We start from the raw sequence: 13,539 nt of genomic DNA on the forward strand, positions 1-13,539 counted from the left end.
CCTACCAAACTTCAACAATCTAGAAAGTAAAAGTGGAGACTTCAGAGGACATCAAACCCCCATTGCTTCACTCCCATGTCTGAGACCCATAGGATAGAAAATCTTATGCCAGACTGCACTTGACATACTGTAGGTGCTAATAGGTTCTCAGCATGATTAGGCCCTAAAATGTATCAAGATGATATTTAACAGGATCAACACTGTCACTATTCAGTCCTTGGGCCCTGATAAAATTGAATTATCCATCCATCACATTATTACTTCTGAAGGGCGCCTCCACCCTGGCCAAGTGCTGTGATATGAAGGCTGGCTTGGTTGCAGAACTGAGATGTAATAACTTGGTAAATGGAATTGTTTCAGTGTTTCTGAGAGGAAATACACAGAGGAAAGAATCATTCATACCTTCGAGAAGGGTCCAGCAAACCTCCAAAGTCCATTAAAGCCAAAGCCTGTGACATCAGAGGAATGTGTGAAAAAAATGCAGCTATCACTGTCACAGATTTTAGGTGATTAGTGTCGCTGTGTCTTACTTTGTAAATAGGATGGCTGGTACTGCGGTGGTGATTCTTCATGATACACCACACTCTGGACGATGCCATGGACGGGGTTTAGGAGATTGGTGTCTTGGCACATGGACAGCACCGTGTTGATCTTTGAGTCCAACAGATTGTGGCTGAGGATGAGACGCGACCGATCACTTTACACTGACTGACCACCTCTTTAATCCACATAATACATAATAAAGTGACTAATGTGGTCTTCTGCTTTTGTAGCAGCATCTACATCTGTGAGTTATGATGTGTGATTTGGGGAATACAGATGAAAACAATGTAGGTGCAGACAGAAGCTGTTTGTTGGCTACTCACACAACTGGAAAAACCTTTGGGAAGACAACGCTAGCTTCTGCTAAATACTCATATAGAATCCGCTGGTCAAAGTCATCTGTTGTGTATTTGACCTGGGTTGCCTGGAAAAAACAGATCAACAGTGCGTTTGATTACAGTGTCAGTGACTAAGAAATGAAGTGTAGCATCTGATGTCTTTAAATCATGATCGGTTGCTTTTCCTCACCAACACAGTGAGCAGTAGAGCCTGGATCTTTGGGTCAGTCAGCACCTCCTCGTCCAGCAGAACATTTGATTCCGACACAGAGACCTTACGAAGGTGAGAGTTTCCAATTCTTTGCGTCTCTGCAATTATGACATCGATGCATTTTCATGTCATCAACAATATATCCACCGTCTCCACATCAGGACGTGCCAGGATTAAACACTCACCTATCTCATAGTCGTTTTCAGCCACACGCCTCATCTTAGGAGGGGTGGTCATCCCTGACTCCATCTCAGGTCTCTTTGGTGCTTTAGAGTCTGATATGAGATGATCAAAGCTCTTCCTGGTGCCTGGACAACACAAAAAACAACAACAAATACATTCACAATCCAGAGGGGCATCCTGGTTGTTTTTTTGGGGAAGCTCCTCTTAAAGAAAGTACAGAGCTGAAGAATGAATCCTACCCAGAAGTTTCTTGGTGTTGGCCTGTGATGGCTGACCCATGTCAAGGCTCATGGACTTTCGTGTTCGTGGGCTGATCTGGCCCACTGTGGGGTAATGGGGTGAAAGGTAGCGTTCTGAAACCTGCGGCGATGTCCATGGCTGAGTCTCTCGAAGAGTTCTGAGTGGAACATGAACGGATAATGTGAAAAACCAACCCGATAAAAAACAAACTGCAACACATTCTGACTACCTTTCATTCTTACTTTGGTGTAATCATCAATTACATTTAAACACAAAGACGCACAACTTTTGTTTTTAAATGATTTTTCACATTTTTGTCAGAATGCAGCAGTTGTCAACATGACTGACCTAGAGTGTAATACTGTAAGATGCATGATCAAGATACGATGCATGCATCATGCATCTTAGTCCATTTAAGATTCATTTGAGCCCATTTATATTCTACAGTCATGCTTGCAACTGTGTGAGGTGGCACATTCAGATATAAACTAAGTCAACATGCTGATATGCTCAAAACAATAATGCTAACATGCTAATGCTAAACAGGTATATGGTATACATATGTCTACCATGTTCACCATCTTTTTTCAGATGTGGAAGTACATCAAATCATAAAAACGCTAAACCCTAACCAAGAATTTTACAACAGGGCACCAATATAGGTCCTTTAAAGTTTGTAAATTTACATTTATTAGCTTCAAAGAGACCAGGAAGAAGAATAAGCAGGAAAAAAAGAAGAAACGCATCATTGTATTTATATGTCTCTATTTAAAGTCAAACTTTGTTTTCCTCTGTCTTAGTTGCTCACCTGCAGCTGGGATCAGTGATATGACTGGTGTAGGTGTCCATTGGGACTGGGTCCATGGACAGGTCAGAGATCAGAAGTGACTTCCTGTGTTTTAGACTGCAGCGACTCCGGACCTCTTCAGATACAGTGAGCAGTGCTGCATCACACAAGAAGGATGTGGTGATGAACCATAACAGTACAGCAGATCTAAACCAACCACGACAACATAACCAAAAACAGCTAATGGCTCACACATTTACTTTAAGCTTTTAAGTAAAGGCTCCATCCAGGGCTGAGTGTTGCTACCAGTCGATTTGATTCCAATTCACCATGCTTCGAATTGATTTGAGATACAATTAAATATCGATTCTCAATGGGATAATTTAGTGACCAAATCCAAATCTTCTATTTCATAATCTAAAATTGGTTAATATTGGATGATTCAAATAAATATACATTTTATTCCAATTCCAACATTTTAAAATCCAGCCCTCACTCTCCGTGAGACTGGATGCATACAAGTGCTGGTAAATACTAACTCAAAGCCTCCACATTCTCAGATACATAGTAAAATATGGCATACCACTAAGTAAGTCTTTATCATATTTCTTACATCATTGCAGGATAGTATTGACTGTTGGAAAGGATGAAGGATTCTTTTCCAGTATAACAATAAGTCTGTTACATACCAGCCAGATAGGCCACACTCTGTATGTTGACCTCAAACTTGTCACATTTGAGATGTTTGCTGATGAGCGCCAACAGCGTATGCAGGATTCTCACCGTCCGTGCTACTGTGGTGGGTGATGGATGTCTGTAGCCTGGGGACACAGCGTTGAGACAAAAAGACAGTCACTCGAAGGTAAACATGGTGATCTTCACTTGCAAACAAAAAAATCCATAGTGATGAAGCAAGAGACTGTACAACCAGACACAGTGCTAATAAAAAAAAAGGCTGCGGACAGCGAGGCCATTGTGTGTATAATATTTTGCTTAATTCCTTTCAATTACAGCTTTAGTGAAATATAGTGAAATATTTTCTAGTTATTACTCATTATATCTTAACGTGTTTGGATAATGCACAAGCATATCAAGTGAACTTTTGTTTGACTGCTCAAGAAAATTTGCACAGTGATTACAATTACTGCACAGCCCTAGTGATTGGTGTGAACCATGCATGTTTAACCAGTGAACTAACTTAAACCACACTGTAATCAGTAAACATTTTGCCTTTTAAAACTTTACCTTTGAGCAAATGGCCCACCAGTGCAAAATTAAAATTGGCACTAAAATTTAGGCCCACGAAATGATCCATCTGTTTACAATGCCACTCTAAAGGACGTCTGATCTCCATGAACACTTCTTCTGGACTCTGGAGGAAGAAGTCAGAAGAAACAGTGTGTGAAGAGGTGTCATAGACCATTCACTGTATCAACTATAATTACAGCAGACTTTCTGGGGTTAGTGTTGGGTGTTATTTTTACCTTGTCGTTAAAGATACGCATTGTGTCCAAAGTGTGAAGGTTCTGCTCTAAAAGGGCGGTTCCAGCAGAATACAGGTTGACTTCATCCAGCTGAAGCACAGCTACTGCCACCCAGAACAGAGCTTTGTGCATGGGGGACTCCTGCAGATTAAATACAGAGAGGGCTCACTGGAAAGTTGCTCAACTTTTACAATATGCAACAACAGCTGACGTCACCCCCATTCAAAGAGAAGGAGCAGCATTTCAGTTGGCAAAAAGTAATCAAACCTTTAAATATCATGTACAGTATATATTTGTCTATTCTGCTTGCAACATTAATCAAACTAATCTCTTGACCCTCATTCACATTTATAGTGTACACAGGCAAATTTATTTGAACGCCAAGCTTATCATTTAGGCGCTATAGAAGGTAGGGAATCGATATAGAGACCAAACCCAACTCCTTTTGATTTTCACAAGTCATCAGGAGAACACATTTCAGTTCTAAATTGCACAGCCTCTCCCTTTTACATAAGATACAAGATGGATTGCTTTAAATACAATAGTTATAAAAGTAAGGGGTGATTGGTTTACCTTGCTGAGTAGAGGCTGTAGCTTAGTCAGAGCAATGACTGTGGCTTCTATTAATACTTGGCTGTTGTAATTGTCAGGTCCCTTCAGACAGCTCTCAAGGCCCTGTAATGGTGACATTGAGACATCAGTGAATGGGATATCAATGTCAGTCCACCAGATAGAAAAAACAAGAAAGAGGAGAAGAAATAAAGGACTCCACCTGGTGGAGGATCGAGTAGTTTGAATTGACAAGAACATGGTGGTGCAAGTGAATTTGGACTCTTACGCGGTCTATGCTGAGCAAAGGGCTCGCCTTGCTGAGGATTCTGATGATCTGCTTGATCTGACCGTGGCTTACTCTCTTACTGATGCAACCAAACACCACCAGCGCTCTGGGCTGGAGAGACGGATTATACTGGAATGCAAACCTGGAATCCAAACACACAGACAATTATGAACCAAACTGTTCACTGTTAGCACGGATTAAAAACAGAATGGATGAAGATCATACTTCTGTGCAAGCTCCGTCCACTGGTCCAACCACTTGCAGGCCGGGATGTCTCTCATACAAGCCTGAGGAACAGAGCAAACAAACTGAATATATAAACCTGAGATATTTGGAAAAACCTTTACTAAACAAAGTGTAAACAACTGAGGAGTGTGAACTTCTATTAAATTTGTACATGTTTTCACTTTTGTAGCCAACCACAGGTAAATTAAAGTACACCAGGACCCTAAAAACTTAAGGGCTTTTTGATGAGTGGTTGCATGAGACGCTGACACATGGCTGCCAGCTGGGACACCAGGAATAAAAATGCTTTTGGGCAATTTACAAAAGGCTGAGCTAATAATATATATGCGCAAACTAATGTGTATGCTTTCTCTAAAATATGTTCACCATCTTATCTTGCTGTTCGATAAGTAGTAAATGAACAACTCCAGCATGCAAAATCACTGATATTCTCCACTGACTATGTTGTAGGGAATACAAAAATTTACAAAGCGTCACAAACTTCAGTTTCCAGTTGTAAAAGGGTGAACATATTCTCAAGAATGCGTAAACTTAGGCAAGCATAGATTTTATTGGGTGAACCATTAGTTAAGTGGCTAAAATGATGACTAGTTTTTGGTACAGGGGGTTTGCATATTGCAGTTAACTGAATGTATGATGCTGATGATGTATCTGTGCCTCATACAATCACACCAAAAAAACCTAATCACTTCAGCAGGTCAATCACAGGAAATTAATTTAGCGAGTACTACCCAACACATTTAGCGAGTACTACCCAACACACTCACATACATGGGGTAAAATAAATGCTGTTGGCAGAAAGGAGGAGGGAGCTTATGTCTAGTGGGCTTGACTTTGTCTGCTGACCTCCATGATCTCCAGTAAGGCCTCAGTGACAGTTTCCAAGGAGGACAGGGCAAATGTCTCCCTCTCGTAGGAGCCCGGTGAAAAAGAGCGGTCTCTGTAGCTGGAGCGGAAGGCGATGACCGCAGCTGACTTGACTTTGCTGATGCCAAACAGCAGGTAAAACTTTGGTAGGGAAAACTCAGTCAGGCTCAGCCTCAGGACCTGCTTCGTCTCCTCTGGAATTCATTCAACACAAAAACATATATTAATTTAGACATGGCTTAAGTCTGATGTCAACTGCTGCCAGCCTAAACAAGGAGCTAATGTCAGTCCTCACCACTGAAGTTGAGCTGAGAACAGGTGCAGAGGGAGTGGATGATGTTGATAACCAAACCGTGGGTGGACGCCCTGAGTGACAGTGGCCCAGTGGCTACCAGCAGGGTCACCACATGGAACAGATAGGGCAAGTGGGCAGCAACATCCAGCGAGTTATTGAAGGACAGCATGAGCATGTAGCGTGCCAAGATGGCTATATCATCCCACATGAGGTGCTGCTCCAGTGTCGGTGTTGGCGACAGGCAGGTCTTGTCTATGATCTTGCACATACGACCAATGACCTGCAACAAAGAACAAAGCGTTCAACAGTGGGGACAAATCTTGACTTCTTATATCATTCTCTGAATGACGTTGGCTGATGGAAATCAATAATGAAAACTATATCGTAATAACATGAAAAAATAATTGTGATAAAATCCTAGTAGTCTATTTCAACCACTCCAATCCAAGCAGCTGGTAGCTTTGAAAATATTCAGGAAGAAAATATGCTACGAAATAAATACAAAAATGAAAAATGAAAATGAAATGTTCTGTATTGTTCTTATTTTCCATGAATTATGAACACCTTCACTGAATGAATATTCTAGTGCACTGATGATAACAGAAAGAATAGAGAATTGGCTATTTAAGTTTATGTGTGTATAACATGAAAAACGTCAGTTTTTTTTTTTTTTTTTAAATAGTATCTGTTTTTTTCCATTCTACTCTGGCTTACTGGTCTGTATAATGGTGTTTTGTAAGCCTGTGAAAGCTGGGGATCTTATCTATGCATGGCAAAATAAAAAAATTAAAAATCAATCAATCAATAATTCCAGGATGTCACTGATAAACCCCAAACACATTCAAGACTGCACCGACCTATCAAAGTTTTAAAACTTAACATAAAAACTGCTTTTAATGTATGAGCTGTTGTACATACTGTATTTGTATGTCTATTTAATGTGATGTATATGTATGTGTATTTTACTGCTTTTATTGCTTGTTTTAAATGATGTAAAATGTCTTGGAGCATTTGCTAAAAGCCCAACACAGATAAAAATGTATCAGGATTATTAAATAAGTGAGATTTATCGTCATTCCACAGTGAGGATCCCTCAGTAAACACTGTGCATGCGTCTTATATGACAAATTTACTACCTTAGACGATTAGCATTTATTCAACCCTTGGGTGACACAGAGTTCAAGAGCCACAGACAATGGTGCATTGTGCTCGGTGGGCTGTCCTGCCATGACATGACAGGGTAACCTTGTTGACAATACCAACATAAACACTCATAAATGTTCCATCAGACATGTGAACTAATTTATCTGACATCCGTGAAAACAGAACAACACTTAAAAACTGGACTAAATCAGTGAAAAGAGCAGCAGTACTTCACCATAAACACTGACTGTCCTTTCTCAGCCAACAATCTTCACAATAGCCACTATTCAGTGGCCATAATAGGAGCAAGGGCCTGGCTTTTCTTTTGTGCCTCAATGTCTACGTTGTGTTTGTTTTTCTAAAGTAGCAGGCTGAATTCAGAGACCAAGCACGCAGATGATGGATAGTGAGTGAATGAGGTTTTCTCTTTGGATTCTGCAGTCTGGAGACATTTACAGCGTTGGATTCATTTCTTCTGTTAGTAAGTTGTCTTTTTTCATGTCATTAAACAAACTCTATTCTCTCTTTGTGATATGTTGTGGAATTTGACATTTGGATTTGATTTCAGCTGTATGTACATTTATATAAATGTAACTTCAGTAGACTGGGTAGTTAAGGAAAGATTTACTCATTGGAATTATAAATCTTAGAGTCTCACCTTGCTGGAGACCAGTTTGACATTCCCTGAAGCCAGAGCCACTGCAGTGTCGGCCATGACCTCCGCTTTGATGGAGCCTAGGCCTCCTGTAGCACTGGTCTTAATAAAGCTGTCCAACACTACATCCAACAGGTCTGTTATCTGAAGACACAGCCACAATGTCAGAGGCCAAATCCACAGCAGATGTTAACGTTTAACTGTTGTTTTAAAAAAAAGAGCTCACCTGGCCCAGGCTTCCCCAGATTTTGGCTTGGATAGACGGATACATCTGCTTTTCATTGATGGTCATAGTGATGAGTTTGTCCAAAATCGCGGTGACACGCTGACGCTTGGCATCGTCGTTGTGCTTACAGAAGCGAACTAGGTTGAGCAGCCAGGGCGTCATGTACTCAAGGCAGAGATGCTTCAGCTCAATACCTGCAAAGAAACAACACAGGGACTTAAAACAACTCCTGGTTATCTAAATAGCCCACAATGGTGATTTTGTCAGATTAGAAATGAACTCCAACAATTATTAAAAACAATTTGAGATGCACCCGTATATTACAAAGTGACAGTTTATAGGTAAGAGCACGTATGAACAGCTTTTTTGAAAGGACTTACTGGACTTGCTGAAGCCCGAGATGCATTCCTCCAGAAACTCCAGTGTCAGGTGGGGCTCATTGGCAGCCAGAGTCTTGCTGATGGAGACTATGAAGAGAGTGTTGTTGGCTGGGATGCAGAGACCCGATGTCTCCAGCAGCTGGCCCTCTATTTTAAGGTTGAAGGTGCAGGTCAAAGCACACAACAGATTGTAAGCTGCAGACCTGGATGTGGAGGAAAAACAATAAGTCAAATGTCTGGTGTCTGGCCAGAGTAGAGCACCAAGTGTTTTTTCATGCTTTACAATTACTGTTTTTCCTCAAAATAAAAATGGGCAGAGATAAAAAAAAAAAAAATCTCTAATCGAAAAAATCTAATTGAAGTTCAGGGTGTCTAGTGTTCAGGGCTTTTCAGTATTTTTTCCCAGTATATTATGAAATCAGTATATCAGGGGCAGTGTAATGGTGAACATAATTGTGCACTTCCATTTGATACACAGGTTTGGAGTGTTCTAACTCAACCTGTCACATCAGGAACTTAAACATTTACTGCCCCAAACAGAGGAAATTGGAGAGCCTGATACCTACATATGCTGATAGTAAGTACATAACTTTTCTCTAGAAAGAGAAAGATAATACACAAGACATAACATTGGTGAAACAAAAGAAACTAAAACTTACTAGGAATAAAACAAACAATCATGGTGGCTCAATTAAATCCATCCCTTTTTCAGCAGCATCATCTAGTTTACCACTAAAGTTGGTGAGGCTAGTTTCGAGAATACTTCTATATGGCCCACGTGACTGACCTGAGACTGGGGTCAGAGCTGCCAAGGTTGAGCAAAGCAATGTTGAGCAGAGTTCCAGGAACGTCTTTTGGACGGATCTTGGTGTGCTGTGGGATAGAGTCGGGCTGAGACAGCTCCCAGCGTGTCCGAATATGAATGATGGACTGGACGATGGCGTCACACTCCTGGTGCATGAATGTGAGTGGTGTGCCCTGATTGGCCATGGTGAGGGTAAACTGGCTCTCATCCACGAGGCAAATCTCCTCTATCTCTGAGGCATAGTAGACATCATTGAGGAAGACTGGCTGGCCAAGGACACGGGTGCGCTCGGCTGAGGTCACCTGAACTGCTGTTGAGCCCACCTGATCGACAAGACAATGTGTCATTTTAAGAAACACAATCTCACAAGTCCAAGTATTGAGTGCTTTCTAGTACAGCTTCTAGAGTTGTGCCCTTACCTTTATCGAGACCTTGGTGTCTTTATGGGCCAGTTTCAGGGCATTGTGGAACACTTTGAGATCTTCCTCTAAGGTCAGTGTGGCAGCAGGCAGCTTTTGCTGGTCAGGTTCGATATGCTCAGCCAGCTTAGTTGGAGAGTCGATAAACTGAAGTCTCTTGCTGCCCTTCAGGCCTGTCAGAAGCCGCTCGTGGTATTTGGTGTACTCTCTAACCCATGTGTTGCAATTGTAGACATAAACAGCCGCTACATTCTCGTAGGCAAAGCCAGGAAAGACCACAAACCACTTGGACAAGAAGTCGGTCTTGAAGCGATTGCTGGGCCCGACATGGGTCAAGTCAACAACTATCTCGTAGGGCTTGGCATAGTAGGGTTTGAGGGTAAGGAGGACATGATAAATGAGAAGGTCACCGTTGATCTGTCCTGTTTTGAACCTAGAGATAGAAGACAAATAACACATGGTGAAGTCAAATTCAAGCCTTCTGCAATAAATGAAGCTAGCCCAAAATTGCAAATTGCACACAACATTCTGATTTCTGAGAAACCAATTTTCTTTTTATCCGTTTCCTATTTTAGCCAAACCAGACCAGTAAAAGAAAGAGGGGACAACAAGTGTCCACGGCAGCTGATTCAGCCCAACTCTAAACCAGGATAAATACCATACGACTACTTCTAGTAAGTATAATAAATAAGAGATCATCAGACAAACAAATAAGTGAAACCTGTTCCTACTGGATACAAATTTGTATCATTGATTGTATTTGTATGTGGCATTAAAGATACAGTACGTAGGACTTATTTTTAGACTATGTTATTCATTTCAATAAGTACACAATACCCTGTCAATAAAATGTAAATCAAGTGATCCGAGAGAGAGAGAGAGAGAGAGAGAGAGAGAGAGAGAGAGATTTATGGACCTCATCTAGGCGCTCCCTCTGGAAAACTGGCATGACTTTGACCAATCACAGGGCAGTTCAGAGAGAAAGCGGGTGCTCCAACGGGCTGTTCTACTACAACTACTCTGCATACAGGTCACTCCAGCTCCAGCAGTGACTGCTTAGCAAGAAACAATCTAAAAGAGAGTTAGAGATGTTGTTTGTTTTAGAGTTGTATAACTGTAAATTATGCAGCACTACTTAATCTATGACTTGGATTTGTTTTGTTTATTTGTTAAACTGTCTTGATTCCAGGACACAATGGAAGGGACAACAACTTCTCTATGCCTGTTTCTGCTACTCAACCAGCTCCAGTTCTGTCCTACTGGTGCAGACCAAGTCCTTACAACCATGCAGATGAGTACATACAAAATAGATCTCGGTGGTAGTTCACCCTCTACCATGGAGTCCAGTCACTCTTCTACTGAGCACATTGACTTTCCCGATACAGACATCAATGGCACTCGTGCCGACTGCTTGATTGACACTGAGATGGGTCTGATTGCAATAGGTTCAGCTGGAGGGCTGATTGTCTGCCTCCTTGTTGCCGTCATGGTATTGGCATGCCAGGTCTGCCACCTTCAGAATCGAGTTTATGCACCCCGAATCTCCCGGTCCAACATGAACTTGGTGAGCAGTGCGAGCTACTGGGACACTGACCAGCCAGATGCTGGAGGGGTGGTTGGGCCGTGTGACACCAGTGTCATTCTTGAGGAGGTGACATCCGATAACAAGACGGAGCAAGAGAGACAAGCTAAAATAGAAGAGGTTAAGGAGGAGGCTAGGACAGGGTTCGAAGAAGGGGCCACAGCAATGGATTTTCACCCAGAAGAGAAGGCCAGTCAGATGCCAAGCTCCAGCTCCAGGGACTACTGTCTTGAAGTTTCTAGGGATCTGGAGGACATGCCTCTTGTTGTGTGAGGAAGTAACTTCAGAAAACTTTAGTCTGTGACACAACTGCCCTCCAGTTCAGCTCATACACTAGGTTTAAATTGGCATGTTCTATTCATTCAAATTTCAACCATATAAACTTCTGCTAAAACAACAAAAAAAAATGTTTTACATTTGAAATACCAATGCTGATGTACAGTACCAAAACAATAGATAGATTTTTGGATACCATACATTGAGAAAAGGAAGAAAAATGTCAACAAAAACCTACTGCTTTTAATTTAGGAACTATGGGTTTCTATGGGACAGTATTGCAAGACAGTTGAGGTTTATATAATGTCCCAGCAATGTGTATATGTGTGTATATATATATACGCACATACATGTATACATACATGTATATATATATGTATATATATATACACATACATGTATATATATATATATATATGTATATATATATACACATACATGTATATGTATATACATATACATATACATGTATACATACATGTATATATATATACATGTATATGTATATACATATACATATACATGTATACATACATGTATATATATATATATATATATATATATATATATATACATACATACATACATACATACATGTATGTATATATATATATACATACATATATATATATATATATATACATACATACATACATACATGTATGTATATATATATATACATACATACATACATACATGTATATATATATATATATATATATATATATATATACATACATACATACATACATACATGTGTATATATATATATATATATATATATATATATATATATATATATATACATACATACATACATACATACATACATGTGTATATATATATATATATACATATATATACACAGTATATACAGTTCAGTTACTTTACAGCATAAATGTAGTTTCTGGCCAAGTCTTTGGTTAAGAGTAATGTATCAAATGCATCAAACTATTTCTCTTGGCCAACCTCAACCATAAGCAAAGTGTACATTTCTCTTATCAGTTAATTTAACATATGTTAGTTTTTACGTCTAAAAATGATATGCTACATATTTACACACTTTTATCACACTCATACAAGTTTAAGACTGAATAATGAAACTGCTTTAGGCTCAATTATTGTGTTTTACAAAACAATTAAGTGTACACAAGTATTTATGTAACTCCAGCAACCTTATGTGCTTCTACAGCCATGTGATAATTATGGTAGGAAAGTCAGTCCTTTCATTACTAAATCTCTGCTGATCTTGGCTTTATAATTCTACAATTCATAACTGTACACAAAAAAAGTCTTAAAAGTCTTTGGAAATGTTTTTAAATAAATAGATTTTTGCATTGTCATGTTTTTGTATTTTTATTCATCCTCATTATCCAAGCTTTAATAGTTGTGTCATAATATATTATAATATATATATCAGTTCTAAAGTTGTTAGAATGTAAATAAATAGAAACTGTTTTGTCCCAATTTTGCATTCGTCTGTTATGTTAACACATGTTTACTTGGCTGTGGGCTCCCACCAGAGTAAAAGACTGGAAGATTTTGTCAGTGCTTTAAACACAATGGAGATAAAAATGTATGTTCAAAGAACATAAAGCTGGTTAGCCAAAACTAAAGGATCGTCGCTTATCTTGACTCAGGGAAGCTCATAAAAGGGCTCGGCAATCATTCAATAACAATAATCATCCCAATTTCCATCCATCCATCCATCTTCTACTGCTTTATCCTCCACATGAGGGTCAGGGGGGAGCTGTTCCAATCTCAGTTGACATGGGGCGATAAGGTACATCCTGGACAGGTCACCAGTCCATCACAGGGACACGTATAGAGACAAACAACCATCCACTCTCACATTCAGTGAATAAAATTATCAAAATTGTTGGTCACATGGTCCAGCCCTTAGATTGTGATCTATGAACATGAACCAATTCATTTCCTCTATTTAAAGCTTGCTGACTGTAAGTGTGATCTTATGGTGTTCACTACTTTTCACAGTGTTTGCTAACTATAGAAAGTGCTGG

The 13,539-nt window shown here is 39.8% G+C and overlaps 1 protein-coding gene across 5 annotated transcripts in view; it reads right to left on the reverse strand.

Moving 5' to 3' along the window:
- nf1a (neurofibromin 1a) overlaps window positions 1-13,539 on the reverse strand; it is a gene marked incomplete at its 3' end in the record, with an annotated part of 57,504 nt that overhangs the window by 2,811 nt on the left and 41,154 nt on the right. For 4 of the 5 annotated variants that reach the window (XM_083886473.1, XM_083886474.1, XM_083886471.1 and 1 more), the window contains 20 exons: window positions 9,661-10,093; window positions 9,224-9,564; window positions 8,437-8,639; window positions 8,057-8,250; window positions 7,834-7,974; window positions 6,033-6,312; window positions 5,717-5,931; window positions 4,850-4,911; window positions 4,625-4,766; window positions 4,360-4,461; window positions 3,787-3,927; window positions 3,548-3,674; window positions 2,992-3,123; window positions 2,324-2,459; window positions 1,515-1,672; window positions 1,278-1,400; window positions 1,072-1,190; window positions 867-967; window positions 531-673; window positions 403-449 (listed from right to left, as the gene is read on the reverse strand). In XM_083886473.1, the coding sequence (XP_083742599.1) occupies window positions 403-449; window positions 531-673; window positions 867-967; window positions 1,072-1,190; window positions 1,278-1,400; window positions 1,515-1,672; window positions 2,324-2,459; window positions 2,992-3,123; window positions 3,548-3,674; window positions 3,787-3,927; window positions 4,360-4,461; window positions 4,625-4,766; window positions 4,850-4,911; window positions 5,717-5,931; window positions 6,033-6,312; window positions 7,834-7,974; window positions 8,057-8,250; window positions 8,437-8,639; window positions 9,224-9,564; window positions 9,661-10,093 (3,340 nt within the window). The remainder of the gene's footprint in view (window positions 1-402; window positions 450-530; window positions 674-866; window positions 968-1,071; window positions 1,191-1,277; window positions 1,401-1,514; window positions 1,673-2,323; window positions 2,460-2,991; window positions 3,124-3,547; window positions 3,675-3,786; window positions 3,928-4,359; window positions 4,462-4,624; window positions 4,767-4,849; window positions 4,912-5,716; window positions 5,932-6,032; window positions 6,313-7,833; window positions 7,975-8,056; window positions 8,251-8,436; window positions 8,640-9,223; window positions 9,565-9,660; window positions 10,094-13,539) is intronic. The other variant, XM_083886475.1, reaches the window with a different exon arrangement.

This window comes from Microchirus variegatus (genome assembly GCF_963457635.1).
Source record: "Microchirus variegatus genome assembly, chromosome: 3".
Taxonomy (NCBI): Eukaryota; Metazoa; Chordata; class Actinopteri; order Pleuronectiformes; family Soleidae; genus Microchirus; species Microchirus variegatus.